Here is a 25,593-nt window from a genome sequence, read left to right as displayed (position 1 = left end):
TTTAAGATTTTAAGCTGTACAAAGGCAGGGACAATCTTTCATGGTCCATACAGCCCAGTGTTGATCACAGCAAGTATGCTTACATGAATACAACTGAAAGTAAAAGTTCAAAAATTAAAATCATGTGGGAGAAAAGTGGCAATGGTCACAATAATGAAGTAAGAGATAAGGGAAGGACTCCCATTTATTTGTTCAATGTTTATGTAGTTTGATTGAAGAGTATTAAGAATTCTGAATGATGCATTAATTTTTCAGATTGGTAGCTGAATTCTCACTTTGGGGGAGAGGGATGGGAGGGTAGAGGAAAGGGTATAAATATTTCCCAGACTTACTTTACTTTTATTTATAAAACAAAGGAATAGCCAACAGAGTCTTTAGCTTTTTTATAGCCAGGTACATCTTATTTTTGTGTGAGAAACAAGTCCTCATAACTTGGTTATAAACATTTTTTATAAAAATTTAGGGCAATTTGTTATTTAAAAGAACTCTGAGATTACTCTACTATAAAGAGAAAAAATTAAAACCTCATTTGTTTTACTTGTAGAAATGGTATACTCTTTAAGTAGATACATGATTTACAGTATATTTTTATAAAAAAACACATATATACTTGTGTGTATATTGTATAAAGTTTTACCTCCTTATTGCCTATTTCCTGCAATTTTTCTATTTCTCATTTCTCTTATTCAGTCCAATTTTGAGAAAAAAATAATTTTCCCCCCAAATAACTCTGGGATTCCACTGAGGGATTCTGATTGTCAGAAGTAATAGTCCTAATCCCTCAAGGCTGGAAAGATAAAGGTGTAAGCTATGCTTAAACTCTCTCTACCCACAAGACTTTTTTATCTTTTCAGCTTTCCTAATCAAGCAAGATTTCCAAAGTTTTGCTAATAATCAAGAAAAGACAAAGTTATGACATAGCTATTGTCTGTTCAACTCTGAACAAAGCAATAACCCTACTTAAGTCTGTTCCTACCACCCCTCACAATTGTCAGCGGAAAATGTGAAAAAGGAGGGAATCATGTAAATAATTACAGCAGTAGGTACGACGATGACTGAATTGGAAGAACCATTAAGTTTTATTATAGTTGCTCTATCTTCCTGTGGGTTCAAAAAGCGCTTGAAGCTTCCTTGCTGGCTCAATTCTCTCTCTTATTTTCCCTGACCAACAATTGTTTCAAAGAGTTAGAGAAATCTGTGAGCCAAGAGATCCAAACCAACGGAGCCATTTCATTCATTCGTGCATACATTACTATTTATGATTCTAAGCACTTGGGAACTATCCAGTGAGCAAAACTGATATGAACCCCCCCTGCTCATCGGAAGTATACATTCTAAAGAACAGATCCTATGACACCTGCCTCTTTATTTTTTATTTTTTTTTTTTTTTTAAAGATTTTATTTATTTATTCATGATAGTCACAGAGAGAGAGAGAGAGGCAGAGACACAGGCAGAGGGAGAAGCAGGCTCCATGCACCGGGAGCCCAACGTGGGATTCGATCCCGGGTCTCCAGGATCGCGCCCTGGGCCAAAGGCAGGCGCCAAACCGCTGCGCCACCCAGGGATCCCCGACACCTGCCTCTTTAAAAGCATACTAATCAGATGACAATTTATTATTAAGATGTGTATGAGCACTTGCTTTAAAATTTTCATTAGACTAACATACAAAATAGCCATTTCTTTTAACTCTAACCAACCAAAAAAATTTACATAATCACAGATTTTTCTACTGTTTTGTACTCACTGAGGAAGAGACATAGGAGAGGAAAACCGAAAATCTCCCAGGCCCCATAACAGGGTCAAGGGAGGCCTGGCCAAGCCTTCTGCAGCCATAATTCAATATGCAAGATGTGTATATACACATGTATATATGTACATAAACCCTGCATGTCAAAATATATGTGTATGTATATATACATAAATATCACACATACATACATACATACATCTTTGATTCAACCAACATTGCTTCCTGGGTGGAACCTTTGAAACAAGACCTTTTGACTATTCTACCTTCAAAAGGTCTTCTAAAGACCTTGTTAGATTCTGATATAGGAAGGTGGGTCTGGAGTGAACTTTAACCCCGTAAGCTTGGAAAAGTTAAACGACACTGGATATTAAAAAATAATTTTGGGAGCAGTCAGAGAGGAAAGAAAGAGGGGGAGATGGGCACAGAGCCAATCAGATTATATGAGCCTAGAGTTCCCCTGTCATGGTGGCCAAAATGCATTTTAGGGATAGAGGTGCTTCATATTCAACATCAACATTCCTGACACTGCTATAATATAAATCTCTCTTCTTCCTCCCCATTTCTCAAATCTTCCAAAAAGCTAACCACATTCACAAAGGCATTATGTGAACTCCTAGCTCCTGCCCAGCACATCATGTCTTCATCAAAGACATCTTAACCATTCATTGGCAGTTCATCAGATTGGTCCAAAACTAATTACCTGGGCAGCCCAGGTGGCTCAGTGGTTTAGCACCACCTTCAGTCCAGGGCCTGATCCTGGAGACCCGGGATCGAGTCCCACGTCAGGCTCCCTGCATGGAGCCTGTTTCTCCCTCTGCCTGTCTCTGCCTCTCTCTCTCTCTCTCTCTCTCTCTGTGTCTCTCATGAATAAATAAGTAAAATCTTTAAAAACAAAAACAAAACTAATTATCTTCTCTTCCTCTTCTAACTTTAGTTGCTTTTAATGGCTCCTTTTCGTATCTTCCAACATTCTACTAGCTCATTAATATCATCATTACTAAGAGAACAACTAATATTTACTGAGCACTTGTAACATGCTAGGTACTCTACCAAAGGGCATTTTATACGTAATTTCATTTGATCTTCAAACCCTACTAGACAGGTACTATGATTATTCCCAAATATTAGGAAACCAAAGCTCAGGATGGTAATTCTACAGGTAAGCAATGGACCTCAACTTTTGTGCTAACTCTACAGCCAATTTAATCAGTACTGTCCAATGCTTCATGTCAAAAAACCTAGGAATCATCCTGCTCTCATTAATCATATCTAGTCACTTACCTAGTCCAACCAAATATACCTCCTCAATGCCACAACAACTCTACCTCCACTGCCTTCACTCAGAATAACAACTAGCACCTATCAAGTCCTCACTATATGCCACACACTATTGTTTTATTTTATTTTTTTAAGATTTATATATTTGAGAAAGAAAGAGTAGAGGAACTAGTTGGGAGAGGCGCAGAAGAAGAGAATCCTCAAGCAGACTCCCCACTGAGCACAGAACCTGACTCAGGGCTCCATCTCAGGGCTCCAGAATTAGGACCTGAGTGGAAACCGAGAGTCCGATGCTTAACCAACTTAGCCAGCCAGGCGCCCCATGACATTCTATTTAAAATTAGCAGATTTAGGGGCTTAATACACATATTTTTTTTTACTTTTATCCCCCAAACCCTATAAAATGAAAAACACAAGAAAAAGATTACATAGCTGAGTGAAAGAACCAGATTCAAACCCAGACAATGTGAATTGAGAATCCCTAAGCACTTAACCTCTACAATATAACAGCTTTCATTCTGTCTCTCATCTGGACCCCCACCATTCTCCACTGCAGATTATCTTTCTGGAAAGCAAATGTTATCATGATGTTCTCTTATTTAACTTAAATTAAAAAAAAAAAAGATTTATTTGAGACAGAACGCAAACTCGCACAGAGGGGAAGGGCAGAGGGAGAGAAAAAAATCTTAAGCAGACTCAGCGGGCGGGGTACAGGACAGGATCCCACAACCTTGAGATCAATAACCTGAGCTGAAACCAAGAATCTAACTCTTAACCGACTGAGCCACTCAAGTGCCCCATGACATTCTATTTAAAACTAGCAGTTGAGGGCACCTGAGTGGCTAAGTCAGTTGAGCATCCAGCTCTTGATTTTGGCTCAAGTCATGATGGGGGGGGGGGGGGGGGGGGAGGGTTGGGTCGTGGTTTCTAACCTGGTGCAGGCCTCCCTGCTCTGTTCCGAGTCAGCTTGGGATTCTGTCTCCGTCTCCTGCCCCCCACTCACTCTCTCTAAAATAAATAAATAAAATCTTCTAAAAATATAAAAATAGAATTAACAGCTTTGTATCACTAAGTAGATAAAGTCCAATTTTCTTAATTTGGCACACAAAATCCTTCATTTTTCTGTTCACGTCAGTTCAACAAGTATTTGAGCGCCTAATGTAACCAAAGCAAAGTGCTAAGTACTCTGAAATACATAATACACCAACCCCTGACTACTACTCCAACCCCAAACAACTGTGCCCCTCAGCAGGAGTAATTCCATGTAGATCTCAAAATGCAACACCTTACATGTCAATGTTAGTCCCTTTGCCTAGAATGTACAGGGCAAAATTCCATAGCAGTTTGGAGATTAGGTTTTCCTTAGCAAACCCCAGGCAGAAATGCTCCCTTTTAAGTCCCCACAGCACTTTGCTCAAATTAACTTTCAGGTACCTAAGGGAACAGGTATGGATCAGCTTCTAAATAAGACTATGATCATCACCTTTGGGGAAAGAACTAACCCTTGCCATCAATGTCTGGCATGCAGCAGGGAGTAGGCACTCTATTGCATGCTGAATAAATAAATAATGAAAATTTTCTAACTTGATGAGAAGAGAGAAACAAGATGCAGGATTAGGAACGTTAGCACACAAGTGGGCCAAATTAAAAGTAGTGTTCTTGTACTTTGGTTCTGATTTGGCCTACATTTTACACCTCTGGGAAAACTCCCATGTGGGCCTTGGACAAGCTAAAAAGGCAAAACTTTGTTTTTCACGGCTCAACAAAGCTTCGACAGGCCAAAAAGGATACTAGATTAAACAAAGTCCATTTGCTACAAGGTTGTGGAGATGGGCATCAAATCTATCAAGGAAAATAAAATTTATCTAAGAGATCGCACTTCATCAGCAATGCGTCACACTACATGCAAGGAAAAAAAAAAAAATCTGTCCTGGGAGTAAGGCCAATTGACAAATAAATACTACTACTGCTGCAAGAACGCGAAATTCTGAAAGTGAAGGCAGTTCCGATAAACCTGAGCTCACAACTGGTTCCTCCTGCCGCGGCTGTACACTCAACTTCGTTTCTGGTTTCTGCGATTTAAACAGAAACATCTACACAGTTAAGCTCAAGCCTGAGCGTGCTGTAGCTCCTGGCAGATAAGAACGTCTTGATTCCTGACCTTCACTGCAAACTGAAATTTCAGGAGAAACCCCCACCTGTGCCAAAAGTCCTTCGTCTGAAACATACGGCATAGAGCTTTGACAGCGAGGGAGGTCTTTCCCGAATGGTGCTTTGTGTGCAACTGCCTCCACCTGGAGATCCGTATTTTGAAACTACCCCCTTGCAGAGGTGAGATCTCCCTCCCTCCCGCCCCTCCAGCCTCGAGGGAAAGGTGAGAATTCGGGGGCAACAGGCTGGGACCGTGGGTCTCTCCCTATTCCTTCCCTGGAGCACAAGACCCGACGTGAGGCAGCTAGTGCCACTCTCATTACAACACACACACACACACACACACACACACACACACAAAATAAACTCACCCCCACCTCTCCCCTCCTGGAAGAAGCAAGCGGCGCGCAGAGCGGCAGCCCCGTGGCCGGAACCACCAAATGGGAACAGCCGGGGGTGGGGGCCTCGCGCCTCCCCGGGCACCCGGCGCAGGACGGCGCGTCCCTCCCTCGCTCCCCCGACCGGCGCGCCCAGCCCCACCGCGGGCGCGGGTCCACGTCCCCCACAGCGCGGCGAGCGGGGCGCAGAGCCGCGGGGTCGCCGCCTCCCCGGGCGCGGCTCTGGCCCCACAGCCCGCCGACGCCCGCACCTGAGGCGGCCGCCCGGCACCCGGGCAGGGCGCGGGGCCAGGCGGCCGGGGCAAAGTTACTCACTGGGAAAGCGCGGCCGCCCGGGGCGCGCACCGGCTCCCGGCGCCGCAGCCAAGCGCCAGCTCCGCTCTCCGCGGCCCGCCGGCCTCCGCTCCGCCGGGAACCGCCGCCGCCGCCGCCGCCACCGCGGATTTCCTGGCAAGAAGCAAACTCTGGCCAAGACTTCACTTCTCAACCGCCCCTGCTGCCTTCCCGGGGGCGAGCGCCAGGGCCCAGCAGCCCAACCCGACAAGCAGCTGGGCCAACCGGCTGCGGCGCAGGGCGGGCAGGGGGCGGGCCAGAGCGCGGCTCCGCCTATGGAAGCGCGCGGGGGGCGGGCCAGGCCGGGGCCGTCACTCCCGGGTTAGAGTGAGCCCACTCCGCCCCTGGCCGCCCGCCCTCCCCCACTCGGTCTCGGCTGCCCCCGCCCGCCTGATCCCCCCGCTGGAGACACGCTCGGAAAGTGCATCCGCGCTCACCGCCGACCGCCGCGAGCAGAGTGGAACAGCTGGGGAGGCAGTGACCATCTGGGGGAACCGGGGTGTGGGTACGAGCACAGGTGGCGAGGAAAGCAGGAATATAGGTGTGCTGGGGTGAGAGGACTCTGGGGCAAGGTGCGAGGGACCGGGACTGACCGGGCTGAGAAGGGCGACGGGGGTAGGAGGTGGAGGAAGGGAGGAGGGGGGACGGAGGGAAAAGGGCGGGGAGCGGGTGCGGGTGGCGAAAGGTTGCCGAGGCGCGGGCAGGGGCACCTGGGAACAAAGGTGAGAGGGAGGTTCCGCAGGTGAGGTTTGAACCGAAAGGGGAAAAGGAAAAGGAAATCCGGAGCAAGAGAGGGTGTACGTATTCCAGGTGCAGAGAAGACCCTGAGGGAAAGCACGGGGGAGCAAGGGGGAGAAGAGCAGTTTCCTTCCAAACTCTCGCTCCTCCCCCTAAAGATAGAAACGAAGGCTTTTTTGGACCCGTTTGAGGTGTGCGGCTGCAAGATCCCGGATGACACACACAACCTTCAACTCATCCTCGTCTGTCGTGAAATTCATCAAGGTGTACTGATCACCTGTAGTTTGCACCTGTCATCCCCCCGAACACCACCCCCCCACCCCCGTCAGGCTTGGGGTCCCGCCAGGGAGTGACACCCTGCCCCACGGGTCAAGCAGCAAGTCTGAAAGAGGCCCCATTCCGCCCTAAGAAGGACGGTGGCTTGGGGCGGCAGGTAAGGCCCCGCCCCCTCCGCCAACACCTGGCCGAAGGTGCGCCCACAGGCGGGTCTCGCCCTCGAGGTGGGACGGGAGGGCGGCCCCCCTGTCCCCGCTAGGGCAGCGGGCGGACTGGCCCCTGGAGCTCCAGGTGAGCCGGCCGGGCCTCGCAGCCGCCCTCCCCGCGCGGGGAGCTGGGCCTGTGGGCGGGGCCTGCGGGCGGAACGTACACGCCCCGCCCAGCGGCTGGGCCTCGCCGCGCCGCGCCGCTGCGGCTCCTCCTCCCTCCTTCCGTCCCCGGCTCCTTCCGTCCGTCGTTCCTTCCTTCCTGCTCCGCCCGCGTGCCTCGCGCTATGGCTTAGCGCCTCCGCTCTGCCCGCACCACCTGAGGATCCCGGAAGCCGTCCCCGCGATGGAAGAGGACCAGGAGCTGGAGAGGTAACGGCCGAGGAGGCGGGTGGGCGGAGCGGGCCGCGCCCTGCGCCGGGAGCGGGGAGCCGAGGGGCGTCCGCCTGCGGGGCCGGGGCGGCAGCGGGGGCAGCGGGGGCAGCGGGGGCCCGGCCGGGAGGACGCGGGAGGAGAGGGAGGTGGAGAGGGAGGGGGGCGCCTGAGCCGGGAGAGGGCCCCTGCTGGGAAGGGAGGGGAGGACGCACGGACGTGTCTGATAGAGGCGCCCCGTACAATTAGACGGCCCGGAGGGAGCGCAAGTTACGAGGCCGGAGTTAAGTCCCCACACCGCCCACCCCGGGGAGAACAGCAGGACTAAGTAAAACTAACGGAAGGCCGCGCCCGGGCCAGTGTTCGCCGAGTGCTCGTGTTGGGGCGTCCAGCCAGGCCTAAGCCCCTGTGACTGCGGCCCAACTTAGAGCTCTGTGTAGGCAGCTAATGAAGCGCTCCTGGGTGCCCTCAGCCCTCGTCTCCCTCCTGCTTGATTGACACTTCTCAGAACTTCCTCTCTAGTTTATCTCCTGCAGATGGAAACCATAGTGGGGCCTGCACGGTGATAATCTGCAGTCTCTATTTTTGAAAAGATGTGTTTTTGTGTGCCTTTAAATACCCTTTCATTCTCCAGCAGAGCCCACCCTACTCTAATCCTGTTCCTTTCTTGTGACTCTACCAAGAGAAAATTCTAGCTTTAAATATTTAACATTTACGTTTGTGCCCTCGTGGCCATGTGGACGGTGTCAAATGGGGTAGGGAGAAACTGGAGGCAATAATTAAGTGTTTATTGATAGAATATGTGGAGGCAGGAAAATGAGGGGTTAATACAAAATAGTTGAGTGTAATTGGAGTGCAGTAATGTGTTGCGATTGTGATATAGTAAATGAAAAAAAAGCTAGTTACCAAACCATATTCAGTATGATCTCATTTTTATAAAAAATATGTGTGTAGAAAAATATCTGGATTGAAGACCTCAATGGCTGAAGGCGAGAGGAAGACAGCCCTGGAAATGGTCCAGGCAGCTGGAACAGATAGACACTGTGTGACATTTGTATTGCACGAAGAGGACCATACCCTAGGAAATTCTCTTCGTTACATGATCATGAAGAACCCGGAAGTGGAATTTTGTGGTTACACTACAACCCATCCTTCAGAGAGCAAAATTAATTTACGCATTCAGACTCGAGGTGCTCTTCCAGCTGTTGAGCCATTTCAGAGAGGCTTGAATGAGCTCATGAATGTCTGCCAACATGTGCTTGACAAGTTTGAGGCCAGCATAAAGGAATATAAGGATCAAAAAGCAAGCAGAAATGAATCCACATTCTAGTCCCTTATGCACTATACGGGGAGGACTATCCTCTAGGATATTCTCTTCGTGATCTTGCAAAACCAGAAGTAGAAGTTTGTGATTACAACTCCATCTGCCCTTCACAAAGGCGTGCTTCTAGCTATTACCCATTACAGCTGCTGGAATCCCTGCAAGAACCTTTGTACTCATCTAATAAATTCCCTCTTTTATTTAAACTAATTTGAGTGGTTTCTGTTGCTTCATCTGGTAGATTGACTGTTTTAGGGGGTTTTTTGGTTTGTTTTTTTTTCTTTTAATTGAGCCAACAGTGAACGTAAGGAAGCTAGGAGAATATTAGAGACCTAGACAAAGACTTTGATCAAGAGAATTCAAAAGAATGTGCACTTGTGGCTATGATTGGGGAAGGAGGAGAGATGCAATAGAGCGTGAGCACAGACTGTGGTGGGTTTAAAAAAGAAAGGTGGAAGTGGGAGGAGGATTTAGCTTCTTGCTAGATATTTTTTAGTAATTCATGAGAGAATTTGCATCTTTTACTATGACTGCTGGGTTCAAGCGTGGGGAATAATTTGAAAGAATTGTGAGAATTTTGGATTCACAGGAGAGTTAGGATCTAGTTCTACCTTTGTGGTTGCATATATAGGATGGATGCCAGTTTACTGCTTTAATTTCAGGACACTAATAAAATATTTTGTCAGAAATGACCTGAGTAGGTCGAGAGTTTATACTGTAAAAGAAGAAAACTGGGATGATCAGGGAACATCTTCAGTCCTTAGGTGCGTATCTAAGTATATAGCCCAGGGTTACAATAAGGATGAAGAGAAAAATTTCCAAGTTGGGAAAGTGATTTTTTTTTTTTTTTTTTACCTTAAAATACTAGTGAACCTCTTCAAGGTGTCCTGTTAATCTCATCAGCCTTGTCTGCTAGCTGTCCTACATCAACTTGTCTCTTAATTCACCCTAAATCTCGTTAACCTTTGACCTGAGCACCTCACTCCCAGCACTCTGTGCTTTGGGGTCTTTGTTTTTGCTGTACATATTCTTGGAACACCCTTACTCTTCTACACTCTAGGGTAGGTGAGAACTTAGAGGTCAAGACTCCCACCCTGGTTTGGGGACTTGCCTGTACTTTCATTTTACTCCTGTGTTTCATGGTCTTGGATTTACTATGCTGTTGTTAGTGCTTATGTTGTCTACCCACTATACTGACTTGCAGCCCGATGCCTGATGGGTAGTAGGCAATTAGAAAATACTGGCTAAATCCATGTTGGTAGTTATGGCACGTAGCCTTTTATTCACTCCAATCAGACCTCTTTCTACTATTCTGCCATAGAAACTACATTTCCTATACTCAGTCAACATGTTTGGATAAATATATTTCTGTATTTATGGAGCACCTGGTACATACCAGGCCCTGGATAGAACACTATTGGATGAGACATGGGTCTTGTTCTCATAGAACATACATTATAATAGGATTGAAATTATTTTTTTAAAGTTGTAATTCTTTGAAAACATAGGAAGGATCAAGAAAGAAAACATGAGAGGGGAATTGCTTTTGGTATGAAAGTCAGGGAGGTTCATCCAGAGATTACAGGAAGAGAAGGAGCTAACTGCCCAACGGAGAGGAAGTATTCTGGCAGGATAGCTTTGTAAAGGTCCTGAAGCTGAAAACCTGTGGTCTGAGAAATTAAAGATATTGAAAATTTGCTTATATGCAGCATGGTAAGCAAGGAAGAGAAGGGCCTAGGCTATGGATATGGTGGGAAGAAGAGTTGGGGTGGTAAGGGTTTGGATTTTAAGTACAATGGGAATGACATCTGAATACTCTTGATGACAGTGTGGAGGGATGAATTATCGAGAGGAACTGTGTCATTGGCCTAGAAGGGCAGCAAGCTAGTGATGGACAAAAGGGTTGATTTGAAATATATTTTAGAACTGAATTGGTACAGGGGCAGCCCGGGTGGCTCAGCGGTTTAGTGCCACCTTCAGCCCAGGGCGTCTTCCTGGACACCCGGGGTCGAGTCCCACGTCGGGCTCCCTGCATGGAGCCTGCTTCTCCCTCTGCCTGTGTCTCTGCCTCTCTCTCTCCTCTCTGTGTATTCTCATGAATAAATAAATAAAATCTTTAAAAAAAAAAAAACCGAATTGGTACAGAATTGGTAGTCCTCAGATACTGGTGGTGGAAGGTGAGGAAACAGGACTTCAACTTCGGTTTGGGGCCAAATGGGAGGCTTACGGGGAAAAATAGGTTGGAAAGTGGAAAAGGTAATGAATCAAAAGTTCCATTTTGACTGTGGTAGATGGTGAATATGTGAGTTGGAGGCCATGAAAAACATCTAAGCTGGAGAGAAACTTTGTGAGTTCTTGTCATAAAGATGATATAAATCCATTAAAACGAGTATGGTCAAAGAAGTAGGCCCAAAACCAAGCCCTGAAGAAGCTCGGCATTAAAGATTGGGTACAAAAGTAGCAACCCGTGAGGTGTAGAAAGTGGTGTTTTGGAAGCCAGTGCTTTCAGAGAGGGAAAAATGTTGAAAGAGACACACGAGGACAGAAAAGTATTGATTGGCATTAACAAGGAGGTTGTCGAGCTCCGGGCATGTTAGTTTAGTGCCCAAGAAGGCTAAACATCAGCACTCATTGTATAGAAAAAGGCTTAGTTTGGGTTTTCTAATCAAAAAAATATACTGTCCAGCACTGGAGGGCTAAATGTCAGTGGGAGCAGGGATGAGGGGGGTCAAAGTCCTAGTACTAGGCTAGGAAGTGTTCTAAAATGATTTTAAAGAGATTCTGGAAAGCTGGAAAGCCAGTGTCATTGCAAGGAAATTAGCACTTGAAGATATAAGGAAAGCCTAAAGGGATAGGTAGGAAAGGATCAAAAATGGCTTTGCCTCATCTATAATTTTGCCTCTGAGTATTCCTGTGGGGAGGGTAAACAGGATTATATAAATGAGGTTGAATACCTCTGAACCAAGACCTTCAGGAGATGAAAGAGAAGCTTAATTAGTGGACATAGAGGCGTAGGATAATGATAGTAAACCAAAGTAATTAATAATAGCAGTACATGTGGGAAATGCACCCATTGGTGACCACCACCACAGCTCATTGCTTCATTGCTCTTAAGAGAATTTATCATCACTGGTAATTGACTTGCTGCCTTGAATCTCTTAGGGTGGCTATAAACTCACAGGTTCATACAAAACACCTTCAGAAGGCAGATGAGAAGGGAAAAACCGAGCAGGACAGTCAGGATAACCAAGAGTCATGTATAAGTGGGAGGAAACCGTACATGAAGTCTGTGGAACCTGAAGTTTGAACTGGTCTGTAAAAGGATGAGGGAGATAAATAGGAGTCAAATGCATTTATATAAACTGTGAAGAAATAACTTGATCAGTACCTCTGATTTGCTCTCTAATAGCTTTTCACTCTAAATAAACTAATATTAATTATTTAAAATTAGACATCTTGTTCAGCTATAAAGTACGAGACCTTTTAAAGAGCCAATCATTAAATAAAATGATTACATACCAAAGGTTTGTAATATATAATAATTTGAGTACTTGTGCAGCACTTTCTATTTTCAAAGCACTTTACAAACTAATTATTTATAAATTGCATATAGCTGTAACATGTAAGTGCTCTAATTGGTATAATACACAAGTGCCTACAAAAACTCTGTAGTGATAAAAAAAAAAAAAAAGTCTACACAAAAGGTGGACCATCTAGTACCATTCTGACCAGGGTGTCTTGCATTACAAGAAATATGAAAGCATATCAAGTTCTATGGCACACCGTTCCCCACCCTTTTTTTGTTTCCTTGAGACATTAAGATTGTACATAGTCCCCAGATTACTAGACAAAAGTCATCTTTTTGGTTAGCATAATTTAAAGTCAGAGACAATCTTTGTAACATCCCTCAGACTGGGCCTATAGGAAGTGTACCCAAATCCACTAGTCTGCTTTCAAATACTTACAAAGACCCCCAATCTAGCCCTTTTATCCTGAGATTCTTTGTTTTTGTTTTTGTTTTTCTCCTCTATTTGAAACTTTATAAACTGTCCTAATACAATTACTATGTGATCTGTGATTTCTTTTTTAAGATTTTTAAAAATTTATTTATTCATGAGTGAGAGAGAAGCAGGCTCCCTGACATGGGACTCAATCCCTGGTGTCCAGGATCACTCCCTGGGCCAAAGGCAGGCACTCAACTGCTGAGCCACCCAAGCTGCCCTGATCTGTGATTTTTTTAAAATGATTTCTCTCCAAAAAAAAAAAAAAAAAAAATGACTATCTCCATACCTAGATTATTGGATCTCTGTACAGCAAATATGAACCTAGTACCGGCACAACCCTAAGAAATGGAGATTAACAATATAATATGGGTCTGTTGTAAAAAGCCTTCTGTGGTTTTGGAGAGGGCAGGCAACAATCATATACTTGAAAAAGAAAAAATAGTATTTACAATGAGGTCCCCTAACATGCAGTGTTGAGTATTATGTGCTAAACACAGAACCAGGATGGGTGAGAGATTCTCGTGAAATGAGGATTGTTCCATGAGCACCTACTCTGGCAGCTACTGTCCTAGGCACTAGAGAGAGCAACTAATATGGGCATAGTCTGCCTACTAGTAAGTCATGGAGCACTGAAGTTGGCCGACTTGTAAAATAAATACAGTATTCCAGAATAAATCGTTTTTTCTTTCCCAGTGTTAAGGAGCCAGTAAAGATTCCTGAGCTAGGTAATGCCCCAGAGTTTTTATTTTTTATCCCTTACCTGCACAGTGAGTGGAAGGAAACATTGCAAGAGAGCAGCACGTTAGGTGGGATTTTAACAGTCCAGGTGTAATGTGAGGAGGGCATAGTGTAGGAATGGAAGTAGGAGGATGGACACTCGAAAACTGCCAAATAAGAATTAAAATACTCGGACACAGATTCTGTGTAGGAGTAAAGGTAAAAGAAGAATTGAAAATGGCCCATATACCTGTCCTTTACCCCTTTGTTTTTCTACCACTCCCTCACAACCAAAACCAGTATGGCAGGATTGACCATCTCCTCTCCTCCCCAACCTGTCCTAACTTCTAGGTGTCCCAGCGTGCAGTACCCTCCTTCCCTCACCTGTGTCAGAATTCCCATCTTTAACAAAGACTGGGAATCCAGGGCTACAGGTAGGAAGATTGAGGTCCGGACCCTGAGCAGGATCTTGATCTTGCTGCTGTCTGCCCTCAACCACGTTGCTCTCCTCAAAGGGAACATTTCATTCATTCATATTTGTTCCATAAATATTACTGAGCACATACTATATATACAGGCACAGTTTAGGTAGTAAGGATATAGCAGGGAACAAATTGTCCCACAAGCGGTTTATTTTCAAACAACAGATACATAAAATACATAAATACGTGATGTGATGTGAGGTGGTGGTATAAATGAGAAGTAAAAGAAGGATGGGGATAAAAAGGGTGAGAGATTGAGTAGTTAGGAAAGTCCTTTCAGAGAAGGTAACATTTGAGCAGAGAGATATAAGAGACCAAGGATAAATGAGACTATACCCAGAGTTTTGTAAAAATATTCAGCAATGAAAAAGCAAGATTCTGAACCTTTTTAAAGGAATGAACTTTCAGCACTGTGTGTCTAGTTTTTAATCTGTGCCTAAAATTACATTACTTATCTTTAATCTGTATATGTGTTTATAATATACAGTAAAGAATAATCCTAGTAAAAAATACTGAGTTACTGGAACAGTAGGTTATTGTAAAAGTTTTAGATTGGCTAATATATGTATGTATGTTAGAGGAGTTGATTTTAATGGGCCTTTGTTTCTTTTCCCTTTGTTTTTCATTTTTTTTGTATTCTTAAGAAAAGTGTATATTTGGAGCAGAAATTGATGTATTTGGGATCCTGAATATCTTAGTGTGTATGAGTTAAGAGATTACAGTGTTGGAATCACACTGCCTGGCTCTTGGTATTGACTGTAAAGTTTTTTTAGCTCTGTGACCGTGGACAAGCTATTTGACCTCTGTGCCTGAGCTTCCTCATCTGTAAAATTGGGGTAACAATAATACTTGTCATAGGAAGATATTATGACTATTGGATAATATTTTCAAAGTGCTTAGGACAGTATCTGGTCCATAGACTATGGTCCTAATCAATAGGACCATAGTTATTAGTCTTCTTGTAGTATCATGAACTGTATCGAAGAAGCTGGTTTCATTCATATTTCTTCCAGGTGAAAACTTGAAAGCAAAGAACCTCTGTTATTTTTGTTTCCTCTAGCCCAGGGCAGGAGTATAATATAAATTTGTGGGCCCCCTGTATGAAAGATTATCAGTCTGCTAGAGCCATTACTTTCAAGATATATATATATTTTTTTTTTTTTTAAAGACTTATTTATTCATGAGAGATACAGAGAGAGAGGCAGAGACACAGGCAGAGAGAGAGAAGCAGGCTCCATGCTAGGAGCCTGATGGGGGACTCAATCTCAGGTCTCCAGGATCACGCCCTGGGCCAAAAAGGCAGGTGCCAAACCGCCAAGCCATTCAGGCATCCCAAGAGGGATATTTTTAAATAGCATTCCTATTTACAAAATGTAGATAAAATTCAAAGGGAAATAGTGTTTCTCCTCTTAGCAAGATAGAACCTTCATAATCTTTCCTAAGCTTCAAGACAAAGGTTAAGCAGGAAGGAAAGTAAGTTCTGTAGGAGATGGTCACTTGGTTTGGTGCTAGGTATCTGAATATTGACAGGAAGTCAGGCTAAGCATAAAATTGTGTGAAATAGAATATATTGATACTGTACTAATCCTCAGATTCCATATTTGTTAGGCAAGACAATTTGCTATATGTCAAAAAGAAAAGCTACCCATGTGTTTTTTTAAGTTGACCATGCTGACTTGGGTAAAACCTCAAAAAAAAAAAAAATTATAGATAATGCCTCAACCAATTCTATTAAAAGGGTTCCACAAGAAAATCAAACTTCTAGAACATGTAGCAATTGGAGACTGCACCATTGGCGTGACATTTTGGAGTTTGGGCATTATTTTTTTCTTTTCTTTTTTTTTTTTTCAAGGGTCAAAGAGGCTTTCTTTCTAGAGGCCTCTTTCAAGATCGTAGTATGTAGAAGTGAAGGATGAGGACTCTCAAGTCAGAGGCCTGGTTAAATATCGGCTCTGTCATTTTCTAACTTGTGAATACAGGAGCGTCTTAATATTTCTGACCCTCAGTTTCCTTATCTGCAACATACCAGCTTTATTGGGTTATTGTGAAGAGTGAATGAAAAAAAGCACTTAGCACAATTCCTAGTATACTTAAATATTAACTATTACTATTGTTGTTATATTGGTCATTGTTTAAGCCAATTAGTGGTGATAGAATAGTGACCTTCATAGTATTGGTTCTATCTCATCCGTGGGAGACCTCAAAGCTGACATGCACCAACTGATCCCTGTCTTCCCACATCATCTGTGACTGTGCCCCACTAGCCTTACTTTTTTCAAATCCGCCTAGCTGGTTCCTCTTTCAGAGCCTTGGCACTTGCCCTTTACTTACCTAGACTTTCTTCCCTGAAATCTTCACATAGCCTGGTTCTTTACAAGGTCGTTTACATCATTGTAAACATCATTGACCACTGTATTATTGCTGTATAACAAATTGTCCTAAAACTGAGTGTTGAAAACAAAAGTACGTTTCTTAGAGTTTACATGGGTCAGGAATCTGGTTGGAGCCTAGCTGGATGAATCTGACTCACAGGCTGCAATCAGTGTGTCATCTGGGCTTGCAGTTCTCAAGGCTGGAATGGATGATTTGCTGCCAAACTCACTCACCTGGGACTGCCTCCTACCTTGGTACTTGGATTCCCCCAGAGCAAGTTATCCAAATAGAGAACTCAAGATGGAAGCCACAGTCTTTTTATACCTTAATCTCAGAAGTGACATCTGTCACATATTTCTGCCCAAATTCTGTTTGTTAGAAGTGAGTCAATTAAGTCCAGCCAACACTGAAGGTGGGATTATACAAGGGAGTGACTATCAGAAGGTGGAGATCCTTAGGAGCATTCTAGGCTGTCTTCTCTAAAATAGCCTGTGCACCTGTATACAAATCTCCATCGTTTCCGTCCTGACTTGCATCATTCTTCATAGTACTCATTGCTAACAGACATTGTATGATGTATTTATCTGCTTATTGTCTAACCCCGCTTGAATGTAGGCTCCCTGAGGGAAATAGCTTTGTCCTTGTTTGCCTTTGTATTGCTAGCACTTGAAATCATTCAGGCACATATAGACATCCATTAATATTTATTTAATAAGTGAATGACCATGTATGTCAGTGTCGATGTGCCTGCCACAACAGGGAGGAAAAACTGCAGAGAAAAACTAAGGGTTTGTAGTGACATTTTGTACTCTCATCAGTGGACACTTGCATGCATACTCAGAGAGCCACAGCAGTAACAAGCCTTGAGAAAAAAAAAAATTCTTGGGGCACCTGGCTGGCTCAATCAATAGAACATGCAACTCTTGATCCCAGGTTCAAGCCCTACATTAGGCGGACAGATTGTGAAAGAAAGGAAGGAAGGAGGGAAGGAAGGAAGGAAAAGTTAGATAGATTGTTGAGTGAGGCGATGAGGCATGCCTGTCCTTGGCTTCAATGGGAGGAAGAGCTGAGGTGATTAACATCTTAGGCTAAATAATGGTGGTTGTGCTTTATAATCTGTTTCATTTATGTCTTCTCCTTATCCCCAAGAGCTTTGATACCACCATCCCTTACCACCTCTATCCCATGCTACATTTTATCTTTTCTCCTATTGATCTAAAAGAAAAGGTAGCATATCACTTGTAAGTGATGAGAGAACATTTTTTTTTGTAGCAGCAGCAACAATATTGGAAGAATGGTCCCTGATTATCCTTGGGATCTTGTGTCCACAGAACTCTAGTGGGGCCAAAGGATTATTGTTTTGGATACTGTGAGATAGAACTCAAAGGGTTTGCTTCCATGGTATGCTGTTTTGTAGATACCAGATATTATATCCATTTTCTGATTGGCTGCCTGATAAATCTATGCCATTATTACAAATAGTATTGCTTTGGCAAAATACAGAATAACAAATTTTTTTCCAGCAATTATTTTAAGTCCAACTATATACCAGGATGCAAAGACATACCTCATTTGGTTCCTGAGCTATATATTACTGAACTCCTGAAAGAAAGGTAATCATTTCTTCTAATTCTTCCACCTTGTTTAAAATTGTGGCCCCTCCTCCAACACTCTTACCCTCAGCATTTTCCTTATATAGCACTTAATGCCTTTAGCATATACAGAATTTACCTATTTATTGTATCTATTCTATGTTGTCTATTCCTCCACCACCACCACTATATTGTATATATTCTATGTTGTCTATTCCTCCAACCACCACCACTATAACATAAGCTCCATGAGAGCAGATGTTTTGTCTGAACATTCATTGCTGTACCTATAGACCCTGGCCCATAGTGGATGCTCAAAAAAATACTTATCAAATGAATAAACAGAAGATTGACTCTGTATTTTTTTCATTGAATATTCTAAAAGCTTAATTTTAATTTGAATGGTTAAAATAACTATCCCGTAAGCTTTGGGATTGTCACAGAGGAGACAGACAGAAACCTAGGAATTCATTTAGGCAAAAGATGCTCATGAGTAGAGCAGGCAAAGATAGAGTGCCAAGGGGGGTAACCTGCACAGTGGGAATCAAGCCGATCTTATCGAGGATCTACCAGGTGGTTGATAGATCCATAAAGGTCACCTAAGCTAAAAAGAACCAGTCATGTTATTTATATACATCTAAGAAGGTAAGGCTTTGGAAAGGGAAGGTCAAATTGACAAATGAATGCATTTTATATTAGTGAGAATTGGCCCCCAATGCAGCCACTGTCCATTTTGCAAGCACCTGCACTACCTTATATACCTACTGCATGGTTTCAGATTTAGGGAGTTCACAGATTAATAATCCTGAAAATAAAATCTAATAGAGTGAAATAATATAAGGTTGCTAAGGTTTCATTTTGCCACTGAAAATAGACTTTCCCTTGCTATGGTAGAAAAGTGTCAGAGATCTCAGTCTCTATATGGCCTGATAGCATATGAAGGCTTCCAGTGTAGGTTTCCCAATACCACCAAGCAATGAACTCAATTCCGTTTTGACAGTCTTTACCTGAAAATACGTCCTATTTCACTGGTTGGGACTTAGTCCCACAGACTGTGCACCGTTGCCTCACCCCATTTGCAATGCCAACCATGAGTACAAGTTATTACCAGTGCTTCTGACCTACTGGTTATAAATTGGAGGTCCCTACAACCCCCGATTCAATTTACTAAAGCAGCTCACAGAACTCAGAGAAACATTTATTTAGGTTTATCAGTTTATTATAAAGGACACAGAAGAACAGCTAGATGAAGAAGTACGTAGTGTATGGCGTGTTGGGTGGGCATGGAGTCTCCATATCCTGTGTCTCCCTTGATCTCCACATGTTCAATCCAGAAGCTGTCTGAAACCTGTCCTTTGGGTATTTGAGGAGACTTCATTAGTCATAATTGATTAAATCCTTGGCCTTTGGTGACAGCTTAATCTCCAGCTCCCCTCCCTACTCCAGAGGTCTGGGGGTGGGATGAGCCCCCATCTTTGGTGACCAAGGGGCTTTCTAAAAGTTAGCTCATCAACATAACAAAAGACACCTTTATTGCTCTCTTCATTTAGGAAACTAAGGGTTTTAGGAGTTCTGTTCCCCGGAAGGATAAAGACTAAATATTTCTTATAAATCAGGATATCACAAGGCCAAAACAAAGAATAAATGGAGCATTCTCCAATATGACATCTGGTGTGTCGTTTTTATCATATTAGCTCCACAATAAGATGAGTGGACTCTGCAGTTTTCCCTTCCATCCTCATGAGTAGTTGTTAATTTCTCACCACCATACTGGCTAAGTTACATATGGGATCTCAGAATCAATTTTTACTGGAACTCAGATTTCAAGTTAAACATCACACATCACTGAGATTCCGTAGCTAAAGTTATTTCAGATCCTAATTTGCTTGCTTATTCTGTTCTGCATACTTATGCATAAATCCTGGGACTTGGAATACTTAACAGGATTTTTATTCAAAAGCGATTAATATAAAATATAAAATGTAAGAAAAATAATAAAAAAAGAAAAAATATATAAAATGTAAGTATCAATTATCATTTCATTTCCTGAAAATGGAGAATAAAGAGTATAATCATCATGTTCTTTGTGTGTCAGAGTAAATGCGATGGACTTCTATTCTGCGTCAGATCTGATCATCTAAGCCTTCTGAAGTTGGTTCTACAAATGTATCCTGTTTGTTTCTTTATTTACATGGCAAAGATGGTACTTTGTTCTTAAATGGATGGAGAAAGTTGGAGATTCTAGGGCCTTCTGATTAGATGCTATTCTGAAAATGTCTGTCTTTTGAAGTGTCAGCCTACAGGTGTGTCACTGCCTGCTGCCCAGACTTGCAGCAAGCAAGCCAAGGGTTCCCTTGCCTTTTCCTGTTGTAATAAATTGGTCCCCATTTGAGAGCAATGTATTTCAGAACAAGCCAGGACAGGAGGAAGCCAACTGGGCTTATCCCTAGCCAAAAGCAGATGGCCAAGCAGCTACGTAACTGTGACTGTAAAGTAGGATGACTAATTTGCCTAGCCACATAGGAAAACCAGTTTATTCCTCCTTCGAGGTAGAGAATGTTTTTCCCATTTACAGAAAAGGAAACTGAGGCCCAGAGAAATAACCAGACTAAGGGTATAAGGCTAATATGTGGTATGACCCAAGACAGCCTACTCCTTAGGCTCAGCCTCTAATGACCATGATGTTGCCTCTGTTACCTCCCTCAGGTGTATTGGAAGATAAAGCTTTATCAGAGCATATGCTCTGAAGAGTTCAATTTCAGAGACAAAACTGTGGACCAGTAATTCTTGTTTATTTCCAAGAGTTCAGGCTGAAACATGATGGAAATGAGGCTACTCTGTATATCTCAACCATGAAAAGAGTCAATGAGTTAGAGCGTATCTGGTTAGGAAACCAGTTATGGATTTACTAATACTTGGTTCATGAGAAATATCATTTTCCATATTGCTAGACTTCATTGGCATTATCTGTACATTCAATTTAACTGTTTAATCTCTGCTGTACCAAAGCAGCACTTTATCATCCTGAAAATGTAGAAAACATCTTCAAAGATTGAGTAAATGTGTATGTTAGTTGAAAGGGCTCTGGATGTGAAGTCAGAAAGATCTGGGGGAGATTCAGGTGTACCCTTACCAGTTGACCTTGGACAAGTCAGCCCTAGTTGGTCTAAAGAAGGGAACAGTAACTTAAAGGGCTCTTCTCAGGGTCAATGAGGTAAAGTATTATGCTGTTAATCATTGTGCACATGATAAATATTATATATAATATTTGTGTGTTTTAGTAAATATACAATTATCCATACTATATAACCATTTTTTAAATTTCTTAACACCTTATATTTGTTTAGTACTTTATAGTTACAAAGTAATTCTATGTATGATTGTATTTGATCCCCATAAGAATTCTGAAAGAACGATGAAAGTATCTTATTTTACAGATAAGGTAACCAAGATCACAAGATCACTGAGCTAGTAAGTGGCAGGATTGCTTCTTCTCTATTGTAGCTGCTTTGTCATTTTCTTAAAGAGACTTGAACATGTCCTTGATCCAGATCTAGAAAGTAAGAACTGCATAATCCCTCTTGAAAAGTATCAAGAGATGGAGTAGGGAAGGTATAAAGATAGAACAATTACCTGGAAATACTACTCAATCTGGATTTTTCAGGTAAGAAATCCTGCTTTGAAGCTTTGAAGCTTGAACTATCCAGAATTGTGTTCTTGTGTTGCACACAGTCACTGGGAAGTTACCTACCTGCCCATAGGAGCAGGCCTAGTTCAAGAATGAAACCAATGAACTGTTTGAAAAGTTAAAGAACTGGGTCCATTGGCTTTCTTTTTATACTTAGGATAGGATAGGGGGCTTTCATATGATTTGTTTCTGATCATGTATTTCATGGGTCCTGGCCATTTGAGGTAGTTCTGTTCCAACTGGTTCTCTGCCCGTCTCCATGTCAGCCTTTAAAATCTCATTCGGTTTCACCAGAGGACTCGATTAGCTCTGTCAAGCAGGCTGATTATTATAATATCACAGGAAATTTCCTCTGGCTATATATAGCAAGAAAGAATTTCCTTCGTGTTATTTGGACCAATATAATCCTTCCACTTTTCATCAAAACAGGATAATACAAGGGATAAAAATGAACATTCTGGAAGCTTTTTTTTTTTTTTACAGAATATAAATAAAAGGAGATATTGAGATGAAAAAATGTTTTGCTTTGCCAAATTCAGACCCGCAAGTGAACTACATTGTCCCTCCCAAGAAACATCAATGCAAAGAAAGCCCTTTATACCTCTCATCTTTTTCATTCCTCATAATGCATCTGTGAGCTAGGGCTTAATCTCATTTTACAGAGAGAAAACACACTCAGAGAAGGTACATAACTTGCCCAGGAACACCCAGTTGGCTGGTGGAGCTGGCTCCCTCTGTACCACAGTGTTTTTCAGCATAAAACATAGGTTTGCATTTTAATAAAGATTTTGATCTATCATGCTTTGAAGTTAACTTAGGTAATTTTATGTAGGTTTTTGTTTTTATATGATTAAGCAATCATAGTAAATTACTTTAAGAAACATTTGCCAGGCCAAGTGAGTTCCAGTTGTACCACTCCTGAATTTAGCCAGAACCCATAAGCCATTGCTGGGTAGGGTTTGCTTCTTGCATGTGTTTCAGAAAACGATTGTGGACACACTGTAGCACTGGGATGGTATTGGTACTGCTCTTTGCAGTGCTGGTCTCTAAAGGCAATGATCTTGGGCTAAAATATTGTAATTATAGTCTATCCCCTTAAAGTTCCTACCAAGATGGGGAAATGTCATCTTAGGTTGGGGTCAGAGGGATAGAAACACTGATGATTTTGAGTTAAATTTTCCCAAGAAAAGGATCTTTACCTGAGCATTTTAATTCATTTTGCTTTCATTCTCCCATATTACAGTAAAAAGAGTTCTCTAAATACTTGCATTTGAGGCCTCTCTGGAAAAACTGTTTAGAAAGTAATGTAGAAATTTAGTATGTGGCCCAATTATTATCAAGCAAATACTAAGGAAAAACTGTGAATTTGGAGGTTTGATTCTTCAAGTGAGATGTGGATTTAGGTTCTGAGCCTTTGTATTGAAATCACACGGTGCTCTTTTCTGTAAGCATAAGAGTACATCAGACCTTGGGAGTGGGCCAAATTATGCTGTTTGGTTAATCAGCATGATCTCTCTCTCCTAGAATTTTCCCCTGCAGTCTCAATTGGATACCTATTCCATTTTTAACACAGTTCTAAACTCTTCATTAGCATTGCTCCATCCTGTGAAACTGCAGCTGCTGCTCCATCCCTAAGGATGGATTATATGTCAGTAAGAGACACCAGGACTCTAGTAGGTGCAGCTACTTAGAAGCACAGTAGTAATAAAGGGCCAAGACTAGTTGTGTTTTAAGGTTTTTGACATTTATTTGTAAAATGCATACTGAAACATTCACTCCAGAGCGAATATATAAGTACTTTGTAGGCCTGAATAATGACATACTACTTCAGAGTCCACTCGTTCTTGAGTATCTTGTAGCTCCTACCCAAATCATGGGTTGTATCACCCTGTATGGATTCTTTCTTTTGGCTGTTGATGTAATTGTATGATACAATATGAACCCAAAGGTTGGATTCGTTGGTGATAGAATTTTCCCTGCTTTGGGCGTTTCTCCTGCAGCATTCAGCCTTCCTGCGCTGGTTGGGTCCATCCCTGAAGCCTCTCTGATGCCCCCTCCCTGGCCATTTATCTCAGCAGCTGTAGTGTTTGCGTTGCCATTGCTGGGGACTTCTGCACCTTCTGCCAGCTGCAAGGGAAGTCTGGGGGAGGGGGGAATTTAGAAGGAAATGTAAAACCTCATTTACTCAGGTGTGCATTTCAGGCTGACTTGTTTGGTAAGCCATCTAAGTTGAGTACTTCGAACCTCTTAAAGTTTTCCTCAGAGGCACACGACTCCCAAACTTAGACTCATATGTGTGCCTACCTGCTTAATTCCAGTAACCACTATATTATGAAAGTATGGAGTATTTTCCCCAATGCACTTGTATGTACATTAGCTGAGAATTTTTTAAATTGGAAAATGGGATTGAAGGGACACCTGGGTGGCTCAGCAGTTGAGCGCCTGCCTTTGGCTCAGGGTGTGATCCTGGAGTCCTGGGATTGAGCCACATCAGGCTCCCTGCATGGAACCTGCTTCTCCCTCTGCCTATGTCTCTGCGCCTCTCTCTCTCTCTCTCTCTCATGAATAAATAAAATCTTTTAAAAAAAAATGGGATTGAAAATCGCCTTGTTCTACTTAAATTCATTGTTATATAAATTAGCCCCTGAAAGACAGCTTGAAACCTGAAACTCTGGAGGGTTTATGAAGAGTCTAGAACACACTGATTGGTTTCAGTAAGTTATATTTGTATGGTAGATTCTTGTGTTTAATTACTGATGTAGAAAATATCACCTGTGTGTACATGTACTTTTTTTCCCCCCAGAAACTCTCTCTGCCAGTTTTATAGGGGAAACTACTACATCTCTCAAATACACTTTGATATCTACTGTGAAAGATAAGGGAATAGGGGCTGTCAAGATGAGGCTGTGTTGGTGCCCTGAAGTACACACTTTCTCTTCTCAATTCACTGTGCATTGCTGGATTTCTGAGAATTCGATGTATCAGTATGTTTTTTTTCCTGTTCAGCTCCTTAAAATTGCTTACATCAGTGATGACAGGAAAATTTTTTATCTTAAAATGCTACTTCAAGAGAATAGTTTCTAAAGTGTGTTTTAAAGTGGAAATACTGGGGGATCCCTGGGAGGCTCAGCAGTTTGGTGCCTACCTTTGGCCCAGGGCATCATCCTGGAGTCCCGGAATCAAGTCCCACATCAGGCTCCCTGCATGGAGCCTGCTTCTCCCTCTGCCTGTGTCTCTGCCTCTTGCTCTCCCTGTGTTTCTCATGAATAAATAAATAAAATGTTAAAAAAAAAAAGTAGAAATACTTTTTAAAGATCGTGAAATGACTGGAAATCCTACGCATTCTGGAACTTTCTGTCTTCATTTTTTTTGCATTCCTTGGCTCTTGGCTCTAAGTAGGTTCATAATCACGTGTTGAATCAAACACCGAGATCTACAAGGAGGGGGCAACTGATTCTCCAGCAGATTCCTGCGGCCCTGACTTAACTGAAGGAAAAAGCTTCAACAGGCTGACCATACTTCCTGCTGAGGAAGCATTGTCCAGGACAGCTTGCAGAGAACTGCAGATCACTTGCGTGAACTGAAGCTCCTTTAGGATAAGACAGTGATTTACAGACCACGCTTGTGATGAGGTGGTTTTCCTGGTATGCAGTGTATTATCAAAGGGCAGCATGCCAAACTTCAGCCCTCACTGAAAAAAGCTGTGCAGGCACACTTCAGAGGCTTTATACTGTAATTTCTTCTTTTGTACAGCTGTTGCGGTTTTTTTTCTTTTTTGCACTTTGAGGGACTATTTGGTGAGAGTTTGAATTTTTTTTTATATTTTGGCATTTTGAAGCTTTCAGCCAGGTTTCCCTATTTACCAAATTCCAGTAGCTGCCATGTTACAGCTTTTCTTTGCTCTCATATTGAC

General features: G+C 42.6%; 4 protein-coding genes across 8 annotated transcripts in view; 3 read left to right on the top strand and 1 right to left on the bottom strand.

Annotated features, from left to right (window-relative positions):
• Positions 1-6,033, bottom strand: part of LNX2 (ligand of numb-protein X 2) — a 76,553-nt gene extending 70,520 nt beyond the window's left edge. For 2 of the 4 annotated variants that reach the window (XM_025462632.3, XM_035717666.2), the window contains exon 1: positions 5,894-6,033. The gene's annotated coding sequence lies outside the window, so the exon portion shown is untranslated. Of the gene's footprint in view, positions 1-3,961; positions 4,038-5,893 lie in introns of all 4 variants that reach the window. The other 2 variants (XM_049100975.1, XM_025462633.3) reach the window with 2 other exon arrangements.
• Positions 2,896-7,503, top strand: LOC125753585 (uncharacterized). Its single transcript, XM_049100793.1, has 3 exons — positions 2,896-2,910; positions 5,858-6,416; positions 6,722-7,503. Exons 1-3 carry the CDS (start codon positions 2,896-2,898, stop codon positions 7,000-7,002), a joined length of 855 nt encoding a protein of 284 aa, XP_048956750.1. The 3' UTR covers positions 7,003-7,503.
• LOC112669489 (DNA-directed RNA polymerases I and III subunit RPAC2) lies at positions 7,369-9,034 on the top strand. The gene is made up of 2 exons (XM_025462637.2): positions 7,369-7,503; positions 8,458-9,034. Exons 1-2 carry the CDS (start codon positions 7,478-7,480, stop codon positions 8,831-8,833), a joined length of 402 nt encoding a protein of 133 aa, XP_025318422.1. The 5' UTR covers positions 7,369-7,477; the 3' UTR covers positions 8,834-9,034.
• Positions 7,370-25,593, top strand: part of LOC112669488 (protein POLR1D-like) — a 44,773-nt gene continuing 26,549 nt past the window's right edge. For both annotated transcript variants that reach the window (XM_025462636.3, XM_025462635.2), the window contains exon 1: positions 7,370-7,503. In XM_025462636.3, the coding sequence (XP_025318421.1) occupies positions 7,478-7,503 (26 nt within the window). In that variant the 5' untranslated portion in view covers positions 7,370-7,477. The remainder of the gene's footprint in view (positions 7,504-25,593) is intronic.

The sequence above is a fragment of the Canis lupus genome, chromosome 25 (assembly GCF_003254725.2).
Source record: "Canis lupus dingo isolate Sandy chromosome 25, ASM325472v2, whole genome shotgun sequence".
In the NCBI taxonomy this organism is placed as follows: domain Eukaryota; kingdom Metazoa; phylum Chordata; class Mammalia; order Carnivora; family Canidae; genus Canis; species Canis lupus.
This window is presented reverse-complemented; position numbering and strand designations above follow the sequence as displayed.

Excerpts from the sequence above, each read along its gene's own strand:
- LOC125753585 (XM_049100793.1), top strand. Across the intron at positions 6,417-6,721 it reads CTGGGGGAACCGGGGTGTGG|GTGCAGAGAAGACCCTGAGG; the intron begins GTACGAGCACAG and ends TACGTATTCCAG.
- LOC112669489 (XM_025462637.2), top strand. The coding sequence starts at position 7,478 with ATGGAAGAGGACCAGGAGCTGGAGAG. Across the intron at positions 7,504-8,457 it reads GAGGACCAGGAGCTGGAGAG|AAAAATATCTGGATTGAAGA; the intron begins GTAACGGCCGAG and ends ATATGTGTGTAG.